Below are 25000 nucleotides of genomic sequence, written 5' to 3'. Positions count from 1 at the left end.
TGCTCAGTGAGACGCGCGCACACACACACACACACACACACACACACACACACACACACACACACACACACACACACACACACACACACACACACACACACACACACACACACACACATACATACATACATACATACAGATACAGGGACACACACACATACAGGTACACATACAAATACAGACATACAGGTACAAAGAGAGAAACACACACATGAAATAGCTACAACTGTATATACCCTCAGTAAGACACACACACACACACACACACACACACACACACACACACAAAACTGTATATACCCTCAGTAAGACACACACACACACACACAACTGTATATACCATCAGTAAGACACACACACACACAACTGTATATACCCTCAGTAAGACACACACACACACAACTGTATATACCATCAGTAAGACACACACACACACACACAACTGTATATACCCTCAGTAAGACACACACACACACAACTGTATATACCCTCAGTAAGACACACACACACACACACACACACAACTGTATATACCCTCAGTAAGACACACACACACAACTGTATATACCCTCAGTAAGACACACACACACACAACTGTATATACCCTCAGTAAGACACACACACACAACTGTATATACCCTCAGTAAGACACACACACACACACAACTGTATATACCCTCAGTAAGACACACACACACACACAACTGTATATACCCTCAGTAAGACACACACACACACACACACACAACTGTATATACCCTCAGTAAGACACACACACACACACACACACAACTGTATATACCCTCAGTAAGACACACACACACACACAACTGTATATACCCTCAGTAAGACACACACACACAACTGTATATACCCTCAGTAAGACACACACACAACTGTATATACCCTCAGTAAGACACACACACACACAACTGTATATACCCTCAGTAAGACACACACACACACACACACACACACAACTGTATATACCCTCAGTAAGACACACACACACAACTGTATATACAGTTGTGTACACAAATACACAGGGAGACACACACGTTCATTTTTGGCTTGTTTATTGTGTTCATTTCTAATCTGTAGTGTGTTTAATGCAGAGAGTGTGTGTGTGTGTGTGTGTAGCGTTCCTGATCTCGGAGCTGGAAGCTGCTCGGATGTTGTTGGTGAACGCTCCTCAGAGGAAAGCTCAGGATGTTGGAGGAGGAAGTGGCTGCAGTGAGCACTTCCTGGAGCTGAAGGGCATCTGTGTGTCTCTGAGCATGTCCAAGCCTCCCGCTAACATCACCATGTTCCAGTTCTTCAGTGGCATCGAGAAAAAAGTGCACACGCCCTCATACACACACACACACACACACACACACGCCCTCATACACACACACACGCCCTCATACACACACACACACGCACACACACATGCCCTCATACACACACACACACGCACACACACATGCCCTCATACACACACACTCTCTCATAGACACACAATCTCTCTCATACACACACACTCTCTCATACACACACACACACACACTCTCACTCACACACTCATATACACACATACTCATGTACACACACTCTCATACACGCGACACACACAGCCCCCCCACACGCACATACACAGCCCCCCGCCCACACACACACACGCCCTCATACACACACACACGCCCTCATACACACACACACGCCCTCATACACACACACACGCCCTCATACACACACACACGCCCTCATACACACACATTCTCATACACACACACACAGCCCCCCTACACACTCATACACACACTCATTCTCATACACACACACACACACACTCATTCTCATACACACACACACACACTCATACACACACACACACACACACTCATTCTCATACCCACACACACACACACACACACACACACACACATTCTCATACACACACACACACACACACAGCCCCCCTACACACTCATTCTCATACACACACACACACACACATTCTCATATACACACACACACACACACACACATTCTCATACACACACACACTCATACACACACACACTCATTCTCATACACACACACTCATATACACACACACACACACACACATTCCCATACACACACACACTCATTCTCATACACACACACATTCTCATACACACACACACGCACACAGCCCCCCCTACACACACATTCTCATACACACACACACACACACACATTCTCATACACACACACACTCATTCTCATACACACACACATTCTCATACACACACACACACACAGCCCCCCCTACACACACATTCTCATACACACACACACACACATTCTCATACACACACACACACACAGCCCCCCCTACACACTCATTCTCATACACACAACAATACAATACAGTACAGTACAACAGTACAGAGGTGGAGAGTTTTACATGAGACGAACGTTTGTTCTATTACTTTCACAGTTATTAATTTTTTATCGTTTTTGTCTTGGAGGTAAATTCTGCAAAAATGTTTGTTATATTTTCACTTTTTTCCCCAAAGTTTCTTTAGTTTTTAATAAAGTTGACATTTTATTCTAGAGAAACATTATTTTTGTAGTGAGATTCAGTGTTTTATTTATTTATTTATTTATCTAAAATGGCGTTTTTCTCTTACTGACATTTTCTTCCCTCAGCTGAAGGAGGTGTTATCTAAAGTTCCTCCTCGTCACGTCGGTGAGCCTCTGATGACCAAAACCCTCGGTCCTCTTCACTGGGTGAATGTTTACTTTTCTTTGTTTGTTTGTTTGTTTGTTTGTTTTGTTTATATTTTGCCTGTTATTAAAGGACTGTTTTTGTTTCCCTTCAGGAAAAACTTGAAGTTATTAACCAGGCTCTTGTGAATGAGTATGAGGTGAGGAGGAAGATGTTGCTGAAGCGTCTGGACGTGACGGTACAGTCCTTCGGCTGGTCGGACAGAGCCAAGGTGTGTTTACTGTCTGATCTGTCGGTTCTCCTGTCGTGTTTACTGTCTGATCGGTCGGTTCTACGGTCTGATCGGTCGGTTCTACGGTCTGATCGGTCGGTTCTACGGTCTGATCGGTCGGTTCTACTGTGATCTGCCAGGGTGTGTTTACTGTCTGATCTGTCGGTTCTCCTGTCTGATCTGTCGGTTCTCCTGTCTGATCTGTCGGTTCTCCTGTCTGATCTGTCGGTTCTCCTGTCTGATCTGTCGGTTCTCCTGTCTGATCTGTCGGTTCTACTGTCTGATCGGTCGGTTCTACTGTCTGATCGGTCGGTTCTACTGTCTGATCGGTCGGTTCTACTGTGATCTGCCAGGGTGTGTGTTCTACTGTCTGATCTGTCGGTTCGTGTTCTACTGTCTGATCTGTCGGTTTATCTGTCTGATCTGTCAGGGTGTGTTTACTGTCTGATCTGTCAGTTTATCTGTCTGATCTGTCAGGGTGTGTTTACTGTCTGATCTGTCAGTTTATCTGTCTGATCTATCAGGGTGTGTTTACTGTCTGATCTGTCAGTTTATCTGTCTGATCTGTCAGTTTATCTGTCTGATCTGTCAGTTTATCTGTCTGATCTATCAGGGTGTGTTTACTGTCTGATCTGTCAGTTTATCTGTCTGATCTGTCAGTTTATCTGTCTGATCTATCAGGGTGTGTTTACTGTCTGATCTGTCAGTTTATCTGTCTGATCTATCAGGGTGTGTTTCTGATCCTTGCTGAAACTCATTGTTGTTGTTACAGTAACATTAAATTCTCATTAACCCATAAATGTAAGATTAATAATAAATGTGTGTATGTAGAAGGTGTAACAGCCAACACTCTGTTCTACACACACCACATTATAGTGCAGTGTTTCCCTTTAAGAGTCTGATCACACCTAATACACACTAAGTGGTGATGTAGGAGAACGTATCGGTCATGTAACCCACGGTAGATGATATTTTTGTTCTAGATTTATCTGTGACTCTTATTAAGATCTAAACCCCTCGTGTATGAGAGAAGCACGTTGTCTGTTCACATCCCGTTAAACGTGTGGATTACAGACTCTTTGGCTTCGATCTCTTTCATTTCCTCTAAATGGCGAGTTATCTGTTTTGAAGCGTTACATAGGGTTAAGGTTAAGGTGTTGGAGTACTGATCAGAAGGTCATGAGCTGCCACTGCTGGGCCCCTGAGCAAGGCCCTTAACCCTCAATTGCTCAGTAGTATAAATGTAAATAATAAGCGTTATCTAGGTGTTTATGGTTGTGTAATAATAATGTTGTTTATACTGCAGTTAACACTTAACAACATGCGTTCAGTATTAATGTTGTTATTTCTCTCTTTTTTCTCCCTCAGAGTCAGACTGAGAAGTTGGCTAAAGTGTACCAGCCCCTGCGCTCAACGCTCGGCGGTAAGAGCCACGTGTCTGTCGCACACCTTCTCGCTGCCCGAGAGGATTTATCCAAAATCCTGCGCACGAGCAGCGGCAAGACCCGAGAAAAAACCTCCTGCGCCATCAATAAGGTGCAGAACCACATTTAACCTTCATGTTGTACAGAACAGTGATGTAACGTTTAGCTGAGTATCTCTGAGTGGATTAGATTTACACCACTGAGCTGATGAACCCTGCTCTCTGATTGGTGTTCAGGTGGTGATTAATTCTCTCTAACAGCAGCTCTGACTGTAGATCAGGTTTATATTAACGTACTCACTCTGATACACTGTCGTTTCCATAGTAACAGATCGTTTATCACTGATGATAAACAGATTTTTTAAATGCTTAAATATGGTGACGTTTTCTTCAGAGTGAGACGTTTCTGTAGGACGTGGTGAAGGAGTCTCCAGAAGGACAGTCAGAAGTGAAGCTGGAACTTTAAAACGAAGTTGTTTATAGCTTTTATAACGAAGGCGAGGATACTCGATGTAGCTATAAATGGATAAAAGCTATGACAGCATCGATAGAACACTGTAATCACTGGTCAACTGAAGTAGAATAAAAAGAATAGATAGAAATAGAAAATTATTAACACTTGTTAATGTTCAGTTCTGCTGGTCATGATTGTGGGGATGAACGTGGAGCTCTAGAAGCGACTCACTGGGTCCAAGCACTTACAGACGAGTGTATTCGTGGGGTCAATAATAAGGTGTGTCCTCATGTTCACGATGCACTAAAACATCTGAAAGTCCTTCATTTATCCTCTGGTGTGCTTCCTGTCCCCTCGTGTGATGGATTAAGATCCTCCATCGTTTTTGACACTTAAACCAGGTTTAATGGCTGTTTTTCTGTGTAGTTTATATCTTTATCACACTAGTTAGGTGAAATCTATGGCAACCTGCAATAAACTTAAAGTATGCAGGGATGCAGGACATCGTTTGTAGGTTTGATACTGAAAACTCCACAGAGTCATCAGTAGTGTGTGAACATGATATTCTGCTCGATCTGAGGCTCCATTCACTTACCTTAACTCTGATCCAACAGGTTCTGATGGGACGTGTTCCAGATCGTGGTGGAAGACCAAACGAAATCGAGCCTCCTCCTCCGGAGATGCCAGTGTGGCAGAAGCGCCAAGACGGTCCGACAGGGGGTGGCGTAGGGAGAGGGGGAGGAAGGGGTGGCTACGATCAGCACCAAGGAGGACGAGGAGGGGGTGGAAGAGGGGAAAGAGGGAGTAAAGTACAAGGAGGCTGGTCAGATGGTGGGAATCAGGGTCATTATCAAGATGGAGGAAGAGGAGGGTACCGTGGAGGCTACCAGGGTGGGCAAGGAGGGCCAGGATACACAGCAGGAGGATATCAAGGGCAAGGATACCAAGGTGGAGGGGGGCATCAAGGGCAAGGATACCAAAGTGGAGGGTATCAAGGGGGTAACCAAGGACAGGGGTACTCTGGAGGAGGTTATCAGGGGGGACAACAAGGACAAGAAGGTGGTAAAAAAGGGCACTACCAAGATGGAGGGCGACAACAGGAACGAGGAGGTAGAGGGGGGCGTGGAGGGCGGGGACGAGGAGGACGAGGTGGGCAAAGCGGAGGCTGGGGTGGAAGGGGGGGGCAGAATTTTAACCAAGGAGGGCAGTTTGAGCAGTTCTTCCAGCATGGTGGGCAACAGTATAACCAGTCGGGGTTTGGGCAGGGGTTTTACTCCAGCTGAGACTTAGAACAGGAATTGCTTTAAAATCTTATAAAGATAGCCAACTTTGATGTATTTGGAAAATGAGATCAATTACAAAGAAACAGCAGCGGTTGCTTTTCTTGTTCGTCTGCTGACAGACACAAGCTTAGCTTAGCTAAGTCTAATATACTTTAAGACCTTTGGGATGCGTAAGACTGACAGTATAACGGTTATTTTTTGTTTTCAAAAAGCCTTAACTTGAAGTGTTTACCACAAGAATCATTGATGTTTGTGTTATTTATTGCAGCACTTGACGGTTGATTTTCTTTGAGCCTTTTCAGCACACTATAACTCTACATTGTAGTGTTTTTCCTTTCGTTTCAAACACCTGTTTACAAAAAATGGATGACGAGGGAGGGAGATGTTTCATCACCTAATGCATGAGTGTTAACTTTAAGCTTTGAGTGGAAGAAAAGAGGTTTTCGTTGAAGAATTCCCATTGCGGTTTGTTTGAGGAATTCATTTTGTAAGTGTGTTTTGAGTGTGTGTGCGAAGACTGACAGCAATAAAGCAAAGTATGGTGTGTATGTTTCTCTAAGTGTTTAATGTCAGGTAGCACGTGTTAGCGTGTGTAACACGTCAGTTTCCTGATTCATTCCGTATCAAATTAGTCTTACAGCAATTTACACTAAATTAATAAGTTTATTAATTAATTAAACGTTAGTGCAGAGATAGTGAGGTTACTGTAATGTTAGCATTAGGCTAAGTACATTATTGTGTGTGCTTCATGGACCTCTCTCATGGCTGCATTGGTTCTTCGAATGCCGGTGAGCTCTTAAACTCCAGTGCTCTTTGGACTCCTGGAGGTGTCTCTGTGCACTTTCTGGAGAGACATGGCTATCACAGTTGGTAGCAGACATCCAGATGCTGGGGCAAAAGAGATGACACAGAGGTTGAGGACGAATGCCATGTAGCCCAGACGCCACACAGAGCCTGGGCAGAGACCCAGCATTCCAACACTAAACTGCAAAGAAGAAGGAAGAAGGAGGATTCCATATGGTCCACCAACAGATCAGCAACAGCCAGTAGTGTGAGACTGAGTGTGCGAGAGCTGATGGTGATCAAATATGTAGACATAATAGACATATAGCTACATGGGTTTCATGTGTATCTAATACTAACACTGTAGTATGTCATAGTAGTCGTATATACACAGTAAAGCTAAACTATAATATAGTATATAGTGTAGTATTATTAAGTAATACCTAATAATACTATTAGCTTTATTACTGTACAGATACTTTATGAAATATTTCCAGAAAATATAAAAATTTGTGTCCTAATTCTGTTATTCTAATAGTTTAGCATATTACTCATTATTAGCTGTAGTATAGTAAAGCATAGAATAGTGTAGTATACTGAACCTCTTGAGTACATTAACTACACTACCACTATAGTATAGTGTAGTATAGACAAGTCTAGTATGTACATTAGAGATCAAAATTAGACAACCTCTAATTTCACATTACAAGGTCAATGCTTAGTCCTATGTGAAATGATCTAAACAGTACGGTGGCTGAGAAGTGCAAAACATGAACAAATCTGAAAACACATTAGCAAGTCAGACAACCCGGAAACGGTAGGTATCGTTTTTGAAAGGAAACTTACCGATCATTGGACAAGACACCTGTCATTCAAGATATACAGGTGAATGAAAGGTGTCTCGTCTGATGATGGCAAGTTTCCATTCACAAACTATAGAACTGTGTTTTCGGATTTGTTATTTTGTTTTGCACTTCTCGGCCACCGTAAAACAGGAGTAAAAGTTACATATATTGTGAAGAACAGAATAAAAAAACTTTAATGAGATTTGAAAAATGATCAAAATTAGAGAACGCTTTCAGATACCTTAGTTATTGGTGTTAATCTGGCACCTGGAGCTAATTTCTTTACCTATCTGACAAACTATTTAACTGGCAGCTTGACTTTCCAGTTTTCACTGACTCTCAAGATTGTGAGCTGTTCAAAAGTGACCGAAACCCTCCAGCAGCAGGTTGTCCAGATGAAGGCCAAAGTTACGACCCTTTCAGCCAGAGCAAGAGAAGTTCATTCATTCATTCATTCATCTTCTACCGCTTATCCGAACTACCTCGGGTCACGGGGAGCCTGTGCCTATCTCAGGCGTCATCGGGCATCAAGGCAGGATACACCATGGACGGAGTGCCAACCCATCACAGGGCACACACACACACACTCATTCACTCACGCACTCACACACTACGGACAATGTAAAGCAGTTCTGTGAAGCTGAAAACATTTAAATAATGAAACGGGCAGCCAAAGTCCTGATCTAAACCCAAGAGAAAACTGAAAAATCATTGGCAACATAATTTGGGCCAAGAAAATAAAGTGGGCCAAGAAACCCACTGCAGTCACTGAACTGTGGAAGAGACTGAAAGAGGAGTGGACCAAAATCACACCAGAGCAGTGTGAGAGACTAGAGATATACTACACTACACTACACTACACTATACTACACTACACTATACTATACTATACTACACTATATTATACTACATTACACTATACTATACTATAATGCATTGTACAGTACTATACTACACTGCAGTGTAGTGTATTGTAGTATAGTATAGTTTAGTATAGTATAATAACATACTAACTCCATCTCCGCCCTGTGTCTTTTTCTCACTGATGCAGTCTCATACAGCATATATAACAGTATAATATAGTATAGTATAGTGTTGTACAGTATAGTATAGTGCAGTATAGTGTAGTCTAGTATAGTGTAGTATGGTGTTGTATAGTCTAGTGTAGTATAGTATAATGTAGTATAGTATAGTCTAGTATAGTGTTGTACAGTATAGTATAGTGCAGTATAGTATAGTGTAGTCTAGTATAGTGTAGTATATTATAGTACAGTGTAGTGTAGTATGGTGTTGTATAGTCTAGTGTAGTATAGTATAATGTAGTATAGTGCAGTATAGTATAGTGTAGTGTAGTATGGTGTTGTATAGTCTAGTGTAGTATAGTATAATGTAGTATAGTATAGTGTAGTATAGTATAGTACAATATAGTATAGTCTAGTATAGTGTAGTACAGTATAGCGTAGTGTAGTATGGTGTTGTATAGTATAGTACAGTATAGTATTACAGTGTAGTGTAGTATGGTGTTGTATAGTATAGTATAGTACAGTATAGAATAGTACAGTGTAGTGTAGTATAGTTTAGTACTGTAAATTATAGTATAGTATCGTATAGTTTAGTATTGTATAGTATAGTGTAGTATAGTATAGTAACAGGGTTACTGTTAGCTCCTTTGATAATGTACCTTAAGTAGGGGCGGGGTTGGGGGCGGGGTTACTGTTAGTGCCTTTGATAATGTACCTTAAGGCGGGGCCGGGGGTGGGGCTACTGTTAGTGCCTTTTTCATTGTAACTTTGAACAAATGTTTTAAACTCATGGTATCTTAAGTATGTAACTTAGTGAGCCAGCATTAATGTATTCAATGTTAGATTTAAGCACTTATGTACGTCGCTCTGGATAAGGGGGTCTGTCACATGCTGTAAATGTAAATGTAAATGTACCTTAAGGCGGGGCCGGGGGCGGGGCTACTGTTAGTGCCTTTGATAATGTACCTTAAGTATGGTCTGGGGTCGGGGTTACTGTTAGCGCCTTTGATAACGTTGCTGGGACACGTGACACGTATACGAACCTGCACCCGGTTCTTTCTGGTGGAAAAGGGGTATAAGAATATGTCTGTACTTTGCTCTATTTAGAGTTCCCTCAACACTGACCAGTCTCTGCTGCTGAATAACATCCCCACAGCATGATGCTTACACCACCGTGCTTCACTGTTAGGATGGTGTTAATGAAAAAATAAGGAATTTGAATGATTTTAGCATCAGTCTGCAACAGTCTAAGTACTGTCTCAAGTCACTGTACATTTTAACATGGTTAATATAATGGAAATGAGAGGCTCAGATCTCAGCTGTGGAACTCTGACTCAATTACTAGGGATATACATATATATATATATATATAATCATTTTTATATTTCTGTAATGCTACTGTACACACACACACACACACACACACACATGTCCATGAGACTGTATAGGAAAGACTCCAGGATACTGATGAGAAAGTTCATACAGTTTAAGATGAAAGTAAATGTTCTCAATTTAAGTTTGTGAGAGAGAGTGTGTGTCTGTGTTTCAGTGTGTGTGTCTGTGTGTGTGTCTGTGTGTGTCTGTGTTCCAGAGTGTGTTTCAGTGTGTGTGTGTGTCTGTTTCAGTGTGTGTTTCAGTGTGTGTGTCTGTGTGTGTGCGTGTGTGTCTGTGTGTGAGTGTGTGTCTGTGTTTCAGTGTGTGTCTCTGTGTTTCAGTGTGTGTGTCTGTGTGTGCACGTGTGTGTGTGTGTGTGTGTGTGTGTGTGTGCATGTGTGTGTACGTGTTTCAGTGGGTGTCTGTGTGTGTGCGCATGTGTGTGTGTCTGTGTTTTAGTGTACGTTTCAGTGTGTGTGTTTGTGTGTGCGCATGTGTGTGTGTGTCTGTGTTTCAGTGGGTGTTTGTGAGTGTGTGTGTGAGTCCACCTAAATATGCAGGTGATGTGAAGGTGGATGGACTTTGAAAGTCTCAGCGTTGCCATGACGACTGATTAACTTCATCATTCAATGCTTAGCAACAGTGAACAGAAAAACATCTGTCTGAAACAGTGAACACGATGAACAATGATAAGAGCAGCTTCTCTCTCCATTTCAACAAGCTTTATTGGCATGACCATATATATGTACAGCCAAAGCTTCTCTCTCTCTCTCTCTCTCTCTCTCTCTCACACACACACACACACACACACACACACATTTACATTTCAGGTATTTAGCAGACTCCCTTATCCAGAGTGACTTATTTTAATTTATACTACTGAGCAATTGAGGGTTAATGGCCTTGCTCAGGGGCCCTGACACACACACACACACACACACACGCAGTTTTATTATAAATTTACACTCTATCAATTTTGTTTTGTTTCAATCTTGTACAAATGTGCAAAAAAATTAATGTTACACTTTTTTATTTGTACATTTTTAGTACAAAATTATTATAGTAAAATTCACCATATCGTTATTTAGTACAAATGAATTAACTTGAATAAAAATGTTGATAAATTATATATTTTATATATTTTATAATACACTTCAAATGACATGCTTTTCCTTAAAAAAATACAATAAAATAAATCACATACAGGTGCATCTCAATAAAATAGTTAATTATTAAAGTTAATTTATATCAGTAATTCAACTCAAATAGTGAAACTTGTGTATATAAACTTGTTATATAATTCACACAGACTGAAGTAGAAAAACCAATTCACTATCTCAAAAATTAGAATACTTCATAAGACCAATAAAATACTAAATAAAATACTTCATAAGACCAATAAAAAACTTTTATAGTGAATTGTTGGACTTCTGGAAAGTTTGTTCATTTACTGTATATGTACTCAGTACATGTTTGGGCTCCTTTAGCTTTAATTACTGCCTCAGTTCAGCGTGACATGGATGTCATCAGTCTGTGGCTCTGCTGAGGTGGTGTGGAACCAGAGATGGGGGACTCGAGTCATATGACTTGACTCGAGTCGGACTTAAGTCGCAAGTTTGAGACTTGCTTGACAAATATTAAAAAAAGACTCGACTTGACTTTGACTTGACATTCATGACTTGAGACTTGACTCGGACTTGAGTTAAATGACTCGAAATAACTTGTTTTTTGTTTTTGTTTGATCCTTTTTGTCTATTTTGTTTTTAAATCTGTTTTTAAACGCACACAAGATCGTAATCTAATCACGTGACACAGCAGACAAGCAGAGGGAGCGCGCGCACTAACTAATAAACCTTAACGGTCGTGACGATGGAAGGCGCTACACCAAAAATAATTAAGTTATTATAATACCGGGATTTTGTGTAAGATGAGAAGAGAAGAACAGCAGAATGCGACCACATCGATCACAATTTAATGACAAAGTTCTATTAAATTAAATTTTTTGTAAGCGCCATGTAGTGTAAATGTTTGGTCACTTTATGTGGAAATGTCAGCTGTTATACAATAACACTTATAATTGGTCTGAGGTGTTAGGGTTTGTGTGTAAAGTGTATGGGTCGTTTATTGGGATGTACATATATATAAAAAACATAAATATAAACATAAAAAACTTCAGAGTTGCAAGCAGAGCCATATTCTTGTCTAGCATGCACACACACACACACACACACACACACACACACACACACACATTCAATTTAAAGGGATAGTTCACCCAAAAATAAAAAAATTCTTTTATAATTTTCTCGCCCTCTTGATGTTACAAACCTGTATAAATGTCTTTGTCCTGATGAACACGGAGGAAGATATTTAAGGAATATTTATAACTAAACCATTCATGAGCCCCATTCACTTCCATAGTATTCTTTTTCCCCACTATAGAAGTGAATGGGGCTCGTGAAGGGTTTGGTTACAAACAGTCCTCAAAATATCTACATGTGTGTTCATCAGAACAAAGACATTTATACAGGTTTGTAACATCATGAAGGCGAGAAAATGATGACAGAATTTTCATTTTTAGGTGAACTGTCCCTTTAATAAATAAATTACACTCACTTCAATCATCTCTCTCTCTCTCTCTCTCTCTCTCTCTCTCTCTCTCTCTCTCTCTCTCTCTCTCTCTCTCTCTCCAATAGTTAATTCACTTCAAGGTTTGTGTGATTCAATAATTTACGTTTTTTGGTTGACGTGATTTCTTGTTGTTATTCTGTTGTTAAAAGGGAAGGATCTAATTTAAGGATGTGTTCATGTCCCATTAAAAGTGAATGTCTGTTCAAAAAGTGCCATTTGGTTGCATAGACACCATTGTACTTTTTATATATATCTACTTTTCCATGGTCTTCTGCCATGTTTGAGGCATATTGAAACTTTTCATGCTGTTGGCCTTATTTCAGTTACATTTACATCTTATTCTTTGTAGTTTTGATTTTTATTCATTTTTAGATTTTTATTGTATTTACAACTCACCTGTATGTGGTGACCTTTTAAAAATAAATGCATATAATCATTTTTGTTGCAAATAAAACTCTCATAGTCCATAAATACTGTAGATTTAACTTTAATATATACATTTAGTTAAATCATCAAACATCTGTATGACTTGTCAGTGACTTGCTTGACTCAAGCTACGACTTGACTTGACTTGCTTGACATAAAGCAGTGACTTGACTTGACTTGACTTGACTCTCACAAAAAATGACTCGGACTTGCTTGAGACTTGAAGGTTAAGACTTGAGACTTACTTGTGACTTGCACATGTGTGACTTACTCCCACCTCTGTGTGGAAGCCCAGGGTTCTTTGACAGTGGCCTTTAGATCACCTGCGTTTTTTGGTCTCTTGTTTCTCATTTTCCTCCTGACAACAGCTCATAGATTCTCTAAGGGCTTCAGGTCTGGTGAGTTTTCTGGGACACCAACACCATGGTCATTTAACCATGGAAAATGACATCAGCATAAGACGCCTATGACGTTGTGTGTGGATCAGTCGTGGCTTAACAAGAGGAACACGACAACTTGTAGCCAAATCCCCTGACACGTCTGTGTGTGGTGGCTCTTGATGCCTTGACCCCAGTCTCAGTCCATTCCTTGTGAAGTTCACCCAGATTCTTGGATGGATTTTGCTTGACAAACCTCTCAAGGCTGCGGTTCTCTTGGTCTGTTGTGCATCTTTTTCTTCCACACTTTTTCCTTCCACTGAACTTCCTGTTAACATGCTTGTATACAGAACTCTGTGATCAGCTTCATTAACAATGAATGTTTGTGGCTTTCCCTCCTTGTGAAGGGTGACAGTGATTCTGGACAACTGACAGATCAGCCTCATGACTGTCTTCCCCATGATTGTGTAGCCTAGTGAACCAAAGTAAGACAATTTTAATGACTCAGGAAACCTTTGCAGGAGTTTTGAGTTTATCAGCTGATTTACACGTCACCATATTCTAATTTTTTGAGATAACGAATTGTTATCAAAATCATCACAATTAAAAGAACCAAAGACTTAAACTACTTCAGTCTGTGTACTGAATTTATACACTCACCAGCCACTTTATTAGGTACACCTGTCCAACTGCTCGTTAACGCAAATCCCTAATCAGCCAATCACACGGCAGCAACTCAATGCATTTAGGCATGTAGACATGGTCAAGACGATCTGCTGCAGTTCAAATCGAGCGTCAGAATGGGGAAGAAAGGTGATTTAAGTGACTTTGAAAGTGGCATGGTTGTTGGTGCCAGACGGGCTGGTCTGAGTATTTCAGAAACTGCTGATCTACTGGGATTTTCACACACAGCCATCTCTAGGGTTTACAGAGAATGGTCCAAATATCCAGTGAGGGCAGTTCTGATGTGCTACAGCAGCAGAAGACCACACCGGTACTAGTAAGATGTACCTAATAAAGTGGCCCGTGAGTGTATAATACACCAGTTTCACCGTTTGAGTTGAATTGCTGAAATAAATAAACTTTTCCACGAGATTCTAATTTATTGAAATGCACCTGTAGACTTTAAAACAACAAAAATGAGTAAAAATGTTTGCGAAGAATTTTTAGCTTAAATCCCTTTTTTATATTTTTTACTCTTTATTGTTTTTATCCATAACATTAAATCATTTCAATATTTTTCCCCAAATTTTCCTCATTAATGTGACAAAAAATACAACATTTAATATATATTTTTTCAGATTATTTACATTTTTAAAATGTTTTAATATTTTTCCGCTCAGTCTGTTGACAGTTTCACATTTCGCACATATTTATAAAGTTTCATGTGTTTTTTCCTTATTGAACTCAAAAACAAAGATATTTAAAATACCATTTAAATAAAAGAACAGGGACACGTCAGTAATAACATATTGTATTTATTTTAATAAAGAATCTTCATATATTAAAAGGTCCTGATCTTTTTTTTATGATGTTTATGTTTATGTGTAGATCTGTTCATCACGTCCTCCTGATCTGAGCGGCGTACCTTCATCTCCAGTCCATAATGAGATCCTGCTCAAACATCATTAGTGTTATTGACTATTTTCCACTCGATGATGTCATAAACGTGCTAATATCAGACTCAACACCAAAACTACATTATAGTATATCAGTCCAACCTTCTGGACCATGGCATGAACTCCAGAAACCTGTCACACGTTCAGCTTAAATTCTCCTCTACTAAAACCTTATGTAGTGTTTTAACTCTGAATATGACACAAAATGAAAAAGAAAGTTTACACCTCAAGTAAAAAACCTGAGAACACAAACAAACACACACACACACACACACACACACACACACACAAACACAGCAAAGGATTTGATAATAGTCTAGTTTCAGGATTAGCATGCCGTTACTTTCTAGCTTCGTAGCTTTAGTGCAAAACTAAAGAAGCTCATTTTACACAGCAAACACCTCCTACATGACCTTTAACACAAGGAGTGGACAAATCAGTCTCAGGACCACAGAGAACACGTCTGTGTGCACGTTTATCTCTGACGGTGGGATGAAGCGGAGGTATTGATAGTCTGCAGTTGATTATGTTTCTCTCACAGCCTCTGAACAACATCCCCAGGTGATTGATATCTCTCACAGCACTGTGTCAGAAACCTACAGCTTTCTAATTTATTCATTTGTTTATTACTTCCCTTTCTCTTTTAATTATATTACAACTGTATTGTTTTTATGTATAGTTATAATAACTTTACTCTGACCCTGACTCTGACTCTGACCCTGACTCTGACTCTGACCCCAACACTTTCACCCTCACTACATTCCACTTGTTCTCTGACCCTGACTCTGTCTCTGACTTTGTCTCTAATCCTGACCCTGACTCTGACCCTGACTCTGACTCTGACCCCAAAACTTTCACCCTCACTACATTCCGCTTGTTCTCTGACTTTGTCTCTGACTCTGTCTCTGACTTTGTCTCTGACTCTGTCTCTAATTCTGACCCTGACTCTGTCTCTGACCCTGACTCTGTCTCTGACCCTGACTGTCTCTAATCTTGACTCTGTCTCTGACTCTGACCTTGTCTCTGTCTCTGACCCTGACTCTGACCTTGTCTCTGACTCTGACTTTGTCTCTAATCCTGACCCTGACTCTGACACTGACCCTGACTCTGACCTTGTCTCTGACCCTGACTTTGTCTCTAATCCTGACCCTGACTCTGACACTGACTCTGACCTTGTCTCTGACCCTGACTCTGTCGCTAATCCTGACCCTGACTCTGTCTCTGACCTTGTCTCTGACCCTGACTCTGACTTTGTCTCTGACCCTGACTTTGTCTCTAATCCTGACCTTGACTCTGACCTTGTCTCTGACCCTGACTCTGTCGCTAATCCTGACCCTGACTCTGTCTCTGACCTTGTCTCTGACCCTGACTCTGACTCTAATTCTGACCCTGACTCTGTCTCTGACCCTGACTCTGACCCTGATTTTTGACAAATCTTTCACCCTCTCGCTACATTCCACTTGTTCCCTGGAGTCTGAATCTGATTGACTCGTTTCAGTCGGTTCTACTTCTTGTCTTTGTGCTTTGAGCTCTCACTTGTTTTCCTCTGATGTATTAATGCACTTCATTTCAGTGAAGTAATCAGTCACTCAGCTCAAATCATTTCGCAGCATTTCATTTCTCTTGCCTGTTTGGATCGTAATAACCCTGATTTGTCCACCCCTGAATAAATAAAAGCATCCTGAAAAACACCTTTTACCCCAAAACACCTGCAGAACCATAAAAGCTTCTTTTGTGCCACATTTCTGCTTCCAAGGCAACTGTTTGGCTTTAAACACAAAGTAAAATATGATGATGATGATGATGAAAAATATCAAAATGTTGTGTAATCATCTTCAGTCCTCTGCAGCATCCACAGTGTCTTGAGCATTTCAGTCATACTGTCCCTCATTAACGTCTGCACCCCGGGGTAGCAGCTCTGGTTTCTCTGTTTATTCGCCTCTTTCTACACTTTGGGGTCACTCCAGGGGTCTGAAGCACCTCAAAACGTACCCCAGAGAGGAGAGCATTCTGGGCCGTGGTGCTGAAGACCTCCCCCGAGTCCTGATCTGGCCCTCAGAGACACCAAGTCAGCTGATCTGAAACAAAAGAAAAAAACTTCAATCCAGGTTTAAGTCACATGATCAAAATCATGGGATTGTTATTTAATCCCACATGTGAATGTTTAATAAAGGAGCGAATAAACAAGAGAAGATAAAAACTTCATCTGATCACACGGTCTTGGTGGTTCTACTCTACTGTGTGAGCTGCTGAATAATGAGTGTGGAAGCTGCTGGGTTCAGTTAAAGCAGTGATGAGTGGCATCGTTCCAGTTAGTATTATTCATGCAGTGATTTACTGGCTCTGTGGTGGACAGGGTGTGACCTCGTTAACCTCGTTACCAAACGATCAGATGTTCCATTCATCTGCTCCTGAAATAACCTGCAGCAGCTTGCCAGAGCCGTTCAATATTAACTGTCCCTGCTGCAGTCTTTCCTGCGGCCCTGATCGAGATAATCTCCCTGCACTGACAGAGAGACTGGGACCTGTAATACCCCTCTGGTTTCCACGGCAATAGAAAAAGCGAGGATTTAAGGATTGGACGCTTTTGGGACCTTGAGTGCAGCAGCACCAGAGATAAAAATCTCCCGAAAGGATCAGACTGAGATCAAGTGCACAAACCTTGTGCAGGAAGTCAGACGAGCAGGATGTACTAGGACAAGTTATAACAACGGTACATTTGTGAGGTGAGGAACCAAATCCATGAACTTTAATCCTACTGGAAGATTTAAATAAAGATGAACAAGTCATCCAGAGACCTTAAGAGTGTGACAATCACAACATCGAGTGTGACAACATTGAGTGTGACAATCACAACATCGAGTGTGACAACATTGAGTGTGACAATCACAACATCGAGTGTGACAACATTGAGTGTGACAATCACAACATCGAGTGTGACAACATTGAGTGTGACAATCACAACATCGAGTGTGACAATCACAACATCGAGTGTGACACATTGAGTGTGACAATCACAACATCGAGTGTGACAACATTGAGTGTGACAACATTGAGTGTGACAATCACAACATCGAGTGTGACAACCACAACATTGACTGTGACAACATCGAGTGTGACAACATTGAGTGTGACAATCACAACATCGAGTGTGACAACATTGAGTGTGACAACATTGAGTGTGACAATCACAACATTGAGTGTGACAACATCGAGTGTGACAATCACAACATCGAGTGTGACAACATTGAGTGTGACAATCATAACATTGAGTGTGACAACACTGAGTGTGACAATCACAACATTGAGTGTGACAACATTGAGTGTGACAATCACAACATCGAGTGTGACAATCACAACATCGAGTGTGACAATCACAACATCGAGTGTGACAATCACAACATTGAGTGTGACAACATCGAGTGTGACAATCACAACATCGAGTGTGACAATCACAACATTGAGTGTGACAACATTGAGTGTGACAATCACAACATCGAGTGTGACAACATTGAGTGTGACAATCACAACATTGAGTGTGACAACATTGAGTGTGACAATCACAACATCGAGTGTGACAACATCGAGTGTGACAATCACAACATTGAGTGTGACAACATTGAGTGTGACAACATTGAGTGTGACAATCACAACATTGAGTGTGACAACATTGAGTGTGACAACATTGAGTGTGACAATCACAACATCGAGTGTGACAACATTGAGTGTGACAATCACAACATCGAGTGCTGACAACATTGAGTGTGACAATCACAACATAGAGTGTGACAACATTGTGTGACAATCACAACATCGAGTGTGACAACATTGAGTGTGACAATCACAACATTGAGTGTGACAACATTGAGTGTGACAACATTGAGTGTGACAATCACAACATCGAGTGTGACAACATTGAGTGTGACAACATCGAGTGTGACAATCACAACATTGAGTGTGACAACATTGAGTGTGACAACATTGAGTGTGACAATCACAACATAGAGTGTGACAACATTGTGTGACAATCACAACATCGAGTGTGACAACATTGAGTGTGACAATCACAACATTGAGTGTGACAACATTGAGTGTGACAACATTGAGTGTGACAATCACAACATCGAGTGTGACAACATTGAGTGTGACAATCACAACATCGAGTGTGACAATCACAACATTGAGTGTGACAACATCGAGTGTGACAATCACAACATCGAGTGTGACAATCACAACATTGAGTGTGACAACATTGAGTGTGACAATCACAACATCGAGTGTGACAACATTGAGTGTGACAATCACAACATTGAGTGTGACAACATTGAGTGTGACAATCACAACATCGAGTGTGACAACATCGAGTGTGACAATCACAACATTGAGTGTGACAACATTGAGTGTGACAACATTGAGTGTGACAATCACAACATTGAGTGTGACAACATTGAGTGTGACAACATTGAGTGTGACAATCACAACATCGAGTGTGACAACATTGAGTGTGACAATCACAACATCGAGTGCTGACAACATTGAGTGTGACAATCACAACATAGAGTGTGACAACATTGTGTGACAATCACAACATCGAGTGTGACAACATTGAGTGTGACAATCACAACATTGAGTGTGACAACATTGAGTGTGACAACATTGAGTGTGACAATCACAACATCGAGTGTGACAACATTGAGTGTGACAACATCGAGTGTGACAATCACAACATTGAGTGTGACAACATTGAGTGTGACAACATTGAGTGTGACAATCACAACATAGAGTGTGACAACATTGTGTGACAATCACAACATCGAGTGTGACAACATTGAGTGTGACAATCACAACCTTGAGTGTGACAACATTGAGTGTGACAACATTGAGTGTGACAATCACAACATCGAGTGTGACAACATTGAGTGTGACAACATCGAGTGTGACAATCACAACATCGAGTGTGACAACATCGAGTGTGACAACATTGAGTGTGACAACATCGAGTGTGACAATCACAACATCGAGTGTGACAACATTGAGTGTGACAATCACAACATCGAGTGTGACAACATTGAGTGTGACAACATCGAGTGTGACAATCACAACATCGAGTGTGACAACATCGAGTGTGACAACATTGAGTGTGACAACATCGAGTGTGACAATCACAACATCGAGTGTGACAACATCGAGTGTGACAATCACAACATCGAGTGTGACAACATTGAGTGTGACAATCACAACATCGAGTGTGACAACATCGAGTGTGACAACATTGAGTGTGACAACATCGAGTGTGACAATCACAACATCGAGTGCTGACATTCAACATGACCTCCACCCTCACTGCTATGGAACAGCACTTGATCCAGCACACACTGTTTATCCTGATTAATTAGTCGTAATGTTGAGACTGGAAACTGTAGTGTGTCACTGAGACTTGAAATCCAGCTCATTAAACTATAATCTGTGTTCAGGATGAAGACCATTTGATGTTTTAATTGCTCTAATTCACTTTGAGTTATTTATCCAATAAAATAATGCTAATAGCAACAACTCAGTTTAAAAATAAATACAGCGTCTGCTTTTAAATGCTCTGACTGTTAATATACATAAAGGACAAATATATGTTTACATTGTAAAAAAAATTCTAATCAAATTTTCATTTTTATTTCATTTTTTTTATGAATTTTTATTTCCCTGATAATAAAAAGTCTGTTGTTAAAAGTGCGATATACAAATAAAATTCTATTAAATTAAATACATAAGCAAGTAAAACACATTCAATTCTATTGTCCTCAATAATCTAATCTAATCTAATCTCACTCATCTTCTACCGCTTAGCCGAACTACCTCGGGTCACGGGGAGCCTGTGCCTATCTCAGGCGTCATCGGGCATCAAGGCAGGATACACCCTGGACGGAGTGCCAACCCATCACAGGACACACACACACACTCTCATTCACTCACACACTCACACACTACGGACAATTTTCAAGAGATGCCAATCAACCTACCATGCATGTCTTTGGACCGGGGGAGGAAACCGGAGTACCCGGAGGAAACCCCCGAGGCACGGGGAGAACATGCAAACTCCACACACACAAGGTGGAGGCGGGAATCGAACCCCCAACCCTGGAGGTGTGAGGTGAACGTGCTAACCACTAAGCCACCGTGCCCCCTAATCTAATCTAATCTAATCTAATCTAATCTAATCTAATCTAATGTGTCAGTGTTAGTTTATGAATCTCAGGTCAGAACGTAGATCCCTGAACAGAACCAGAACCCGGGTCACCTTGGCGTCCTGGCCGTACTGATGCTGCAGTGGTGACACTCTGTTCCTTCCCTCGTCCTCCAGCTGCTTGTGTGATTCTCTCCTCTCGTGGACGCTCGTCTCGTTTTCCCACCGAGCAAAGCCTTTATTTTTAGAACTTTTGCGATGTGGCCTGCACCTCATTTTAGGGAAGGTGTGTGACCCAGAACCGGACTCGCTCCAGGTGTTATCGGGCCACAGGGGATCCGTCTGCGTGGCCTGACTCGTGGTGGCTCTCTGAAAGCGAACTGAGATCCTCTGAGCAGAACCAGTGACCAGAGTGATGGATTTAGTCTCTAAATCCGACCCTGAAGGAGACACGGAGGGAAACTCAAACACCTCGTCTTCATCTGGAGAAGAAACCAGAAGGGTGAGATCAACACAACACAACAACACAACATGAGATCAACACAACACAACAACACAACATGAGATCAACACAACTGGAGTTCTACACAACACAACAACACAACATGAGATCAACACAACTGGAGTTCTACACAACACAACATGAGATCAACACAACACAACAACACAACACAACAACACAACAACACAACACAACAACACAACATGAGATCAACACAACACAACATGAGATCAACACAATACAACAACACAACATGAGATCAACACAACACAACACAACATGAGATCAACACAATACAACAACACAACATGAGATCAACACAACACAACAACACAACATGAGATCAACACAACACAACAACACAACACAACATGAGATCAACACAACACAACAACACAACATGAGATCAACACAACACAACAACACAACATGAGATCAACACAACACAACATGAGATCAACACAACACAACATGAGATCAACACAACAACACAACATGAGATCAACACAACACAACAACACAACATGAGATCAACACAACACAACAACACAACATGAGATCAACACAACACAACAACACAACATGAGATCAACACAACACAACATGAGATCAACACAATACAACAACACAACATGAGATCAACACAACACAACAACACAACATGAGATCAACACAACACAACAACACAACACAACATGAGATCAACACAACACAACAACACAACATGAGATCAACACAACACAACAACACAACATGAGATCAACACAACACAACATGAGATCAACACAACAACACAACATGAGATCAACACAACACAACAACACAACATGGGATCAACACAACAACACAACATGAGATCAACACAACACAACATGAGATCAACACAACACAACAACACAACATGAGATCAACACAACACAACAACACAACATGAGATCAACACAACACAACATGAGATCAACACAACACAACATGAGATCAACACAACACAACAACACAACATGAGATCAACACAACACAACAACACAACATGAGATCAACACAACAACACAACATGAGATCAACACAACTGGAGTTCTACACAACACAACAACACAACATGAGATCAACACAACTGGAGTTCTACACAACACAACAACACAACATGAGATCAACACAACACAACAACACAATATGGGAACAACACAACATGAGATCAACACAACACAACAACACAACATGAGATCAACACAACAACACAACATGAGATCAACACAACAACACAACATGAGATCAACACAACACAACAACACAACATGAGATCAACACAACAACACAACATGAGATCAACACAACAACACAACATGAGATCAACACAACACAACAACACAACATGAGATCAACACAACACAACAACACAACATGAGATCAACACAACACAACAACACAACTGGAGTTTTACACAACACAACATTAGATCAGCACAACTGGAGTTTTATACAACACAACAACACAACATGAGATCAACACAACACAACAACACAACATGAGATCAACACAACTGGAGTTCTACACAACACAATAACACAACATGAGATCAACACAACACGACAACACTATGGGATCAACACAAGTGGAATTCAAGTCTTTAGTATTTGTAATGTTTTGTGATGTCATGATGTCATTGTTCTGTGTGTGTGTGTGTGTGTGTGTGTGTGTGTGTGTGTGTGTGTGTGTTGCACTAACCTTTAGAGGTGGGCAGTGTGGGGCTGCTGGGTAATGAGCTGTGAGCTCCAGGTGAGACGCTGCAGAGTGAGGGGGAACGTGGAAGTCTCCGACACGCTAACACTAACAACTCACGACACTGTTTATGACAATTAACACCACAATCTGTAAATAAACACAAGAACACAGTGTTTATTGTTTCACCAGTGTGTGAGTGGGTCTGTGTCCTGAAGATGTGAGAGAACTTAACGTTTAAACAAACAACAATTACACACTATATTATAAACTCTATATTATAAACTCTATATTATAAACTATATTATAAACACTATATTATAAACACTATATTATAAACTCTATATTATAAACTCTATATTATAAACTATATTATAAACACTATATTATAAACACTATATTATAAACTCTATATTATAAACTCTATATTATAAACACTATATTATAAACTCTATATTATAAACTCTATATTATAAACACTATATTATAAACACTATTATAAACTCTATATTATAAACACTATTATAAACACTATATTATAAACTCTATATTATAAACACTATATTATAAACACTATATTATAAACTCTATATTATAAACTCTATATTATAAACTATATTATAAACACTATATTATAAACTCTATATTATAAACTCTATATTATAAACACTATATTATAAACACTATATTATAAACTCTATATTATAAACTCTATATTATAAACACTATATTATAAACACTATTATAAACTCTATATTATAAACACTATTATAAACACTATATTATAAACTCTATATTATAAACACTATATTATAAACTCTATATTATAAACTCTATATTATAAACTATATTATAAACTCTATATTATAAACTCTATATTATAAACTCTATATTATAAACTCTATATTATAAACTCTATATTATAAACACTATATTATAAACTCTATATTATGAACTCTATATTATAAACTCTATATTATAAACACTATATTATAAACTCTATATTATAAACTCTATATTATAAACTATATTATAAACTCTATATTATAAACACTATATTATAAACTCTATATTATAAACACTATATTATAAACTCTATATTATAAACTCTATATTATAAACTCTATATTATAAACTCTATATTATAAACTCTATATTATAAACACTATATTATAAACTCTATATTATAAACTATATTATAAACACTATATTATAAACTCTATATTATAAACTCTATATTATAAACTATATTATAAACACTATATTATAAACACTATATTATAAACTCTATATTATAAACTCTATATTATAAACTCTATATTATAAACTCTATATTATAAACTCTATATTATAAACTATATTATAAACACTATATTATAAACACTATATTATAAA

The 25000-nt window shown here is 39.7% G+C and overlaps 2 protein-coding genes across 2 annotated transcripts in view; one reads left to right on the top strand and one right to left on the bottom strand.

The window, feature by feature from the left end:
- Nucleotides 1-6675, top strand: part of fam98a (family with sequence similarity 98 member A) — a 10057-nt gene extending 3382 nt beyond the window's left edge. Inside the window, exons 3-8 of the mRNA XM_060880002.1 lie at nt 1-6; nt 1141-1337; nt 2680-2760; nt 2853-2969; nt 4338-4505; nt 5461-6675. The exon at nt 1-6 is cut by the window's left edge and continues 129 nt beyond it. Coding sequence (XP_060735985.1) covers nt 1-6; nt 1141-1337; nt 2680-2760; nt 2853-2969; nt 4338-4505; nt 5461-6129 — 1238 coding nt within the window. The 3' untranslated portion in view covers nt 6130-6675. The remainder of the gene's footprint in view (nt 7-1140; nt 1338-2679; nt 2761-2852; nt 2970-4337; nt 4506-5460) is intronic.
- An 8374-nt stretch (nt 6676-15049) lies between these two features.
- rasgrp3 (RAS guanyl releasing protein 3 (calcium and DAG-regulated)) overlaps nt 15050-25000 on the bottom strand; it is a 43742-nt gene continuing 33791 nt past the window's right edge. The window contains exons 15-17 of the mRNA XM_060878998.1: nt 23612-23755; nt 21499-21866; nt 15050-17284 (exon numbers count right to left, since the gene is read on the bottom strand). Coding sequence (XP_060734981.1) covers nt 17276-17284; nt 21499-21866; nt 23612-23755 — 521 coding nt within the window. The 3' untranslated portion in view covers nt 15050-17275. The remainder of the gene's footprint in view (nt 17285-21498; nt 21867-23611; nt 23756-25000) is intronic.

This window comes from Tachysurus vachellii, chromosome 10 (assembly GCF_030014155.1).
Source record: "Tachysurus vachellii isolate PV-2020 chromosome 10, HZAU_Pvac_v1, whole genome shotgun sequence".
Lineage (NCBI taxonomy): Eukaryota > Metazoa > Chordata > Actinopteri > Siluriformes > Bagridae > Tachysurus > Tachysurus vachellii.
This window is presented reverse-complemented; position numbering and strand designations above follow the sequence as displayed.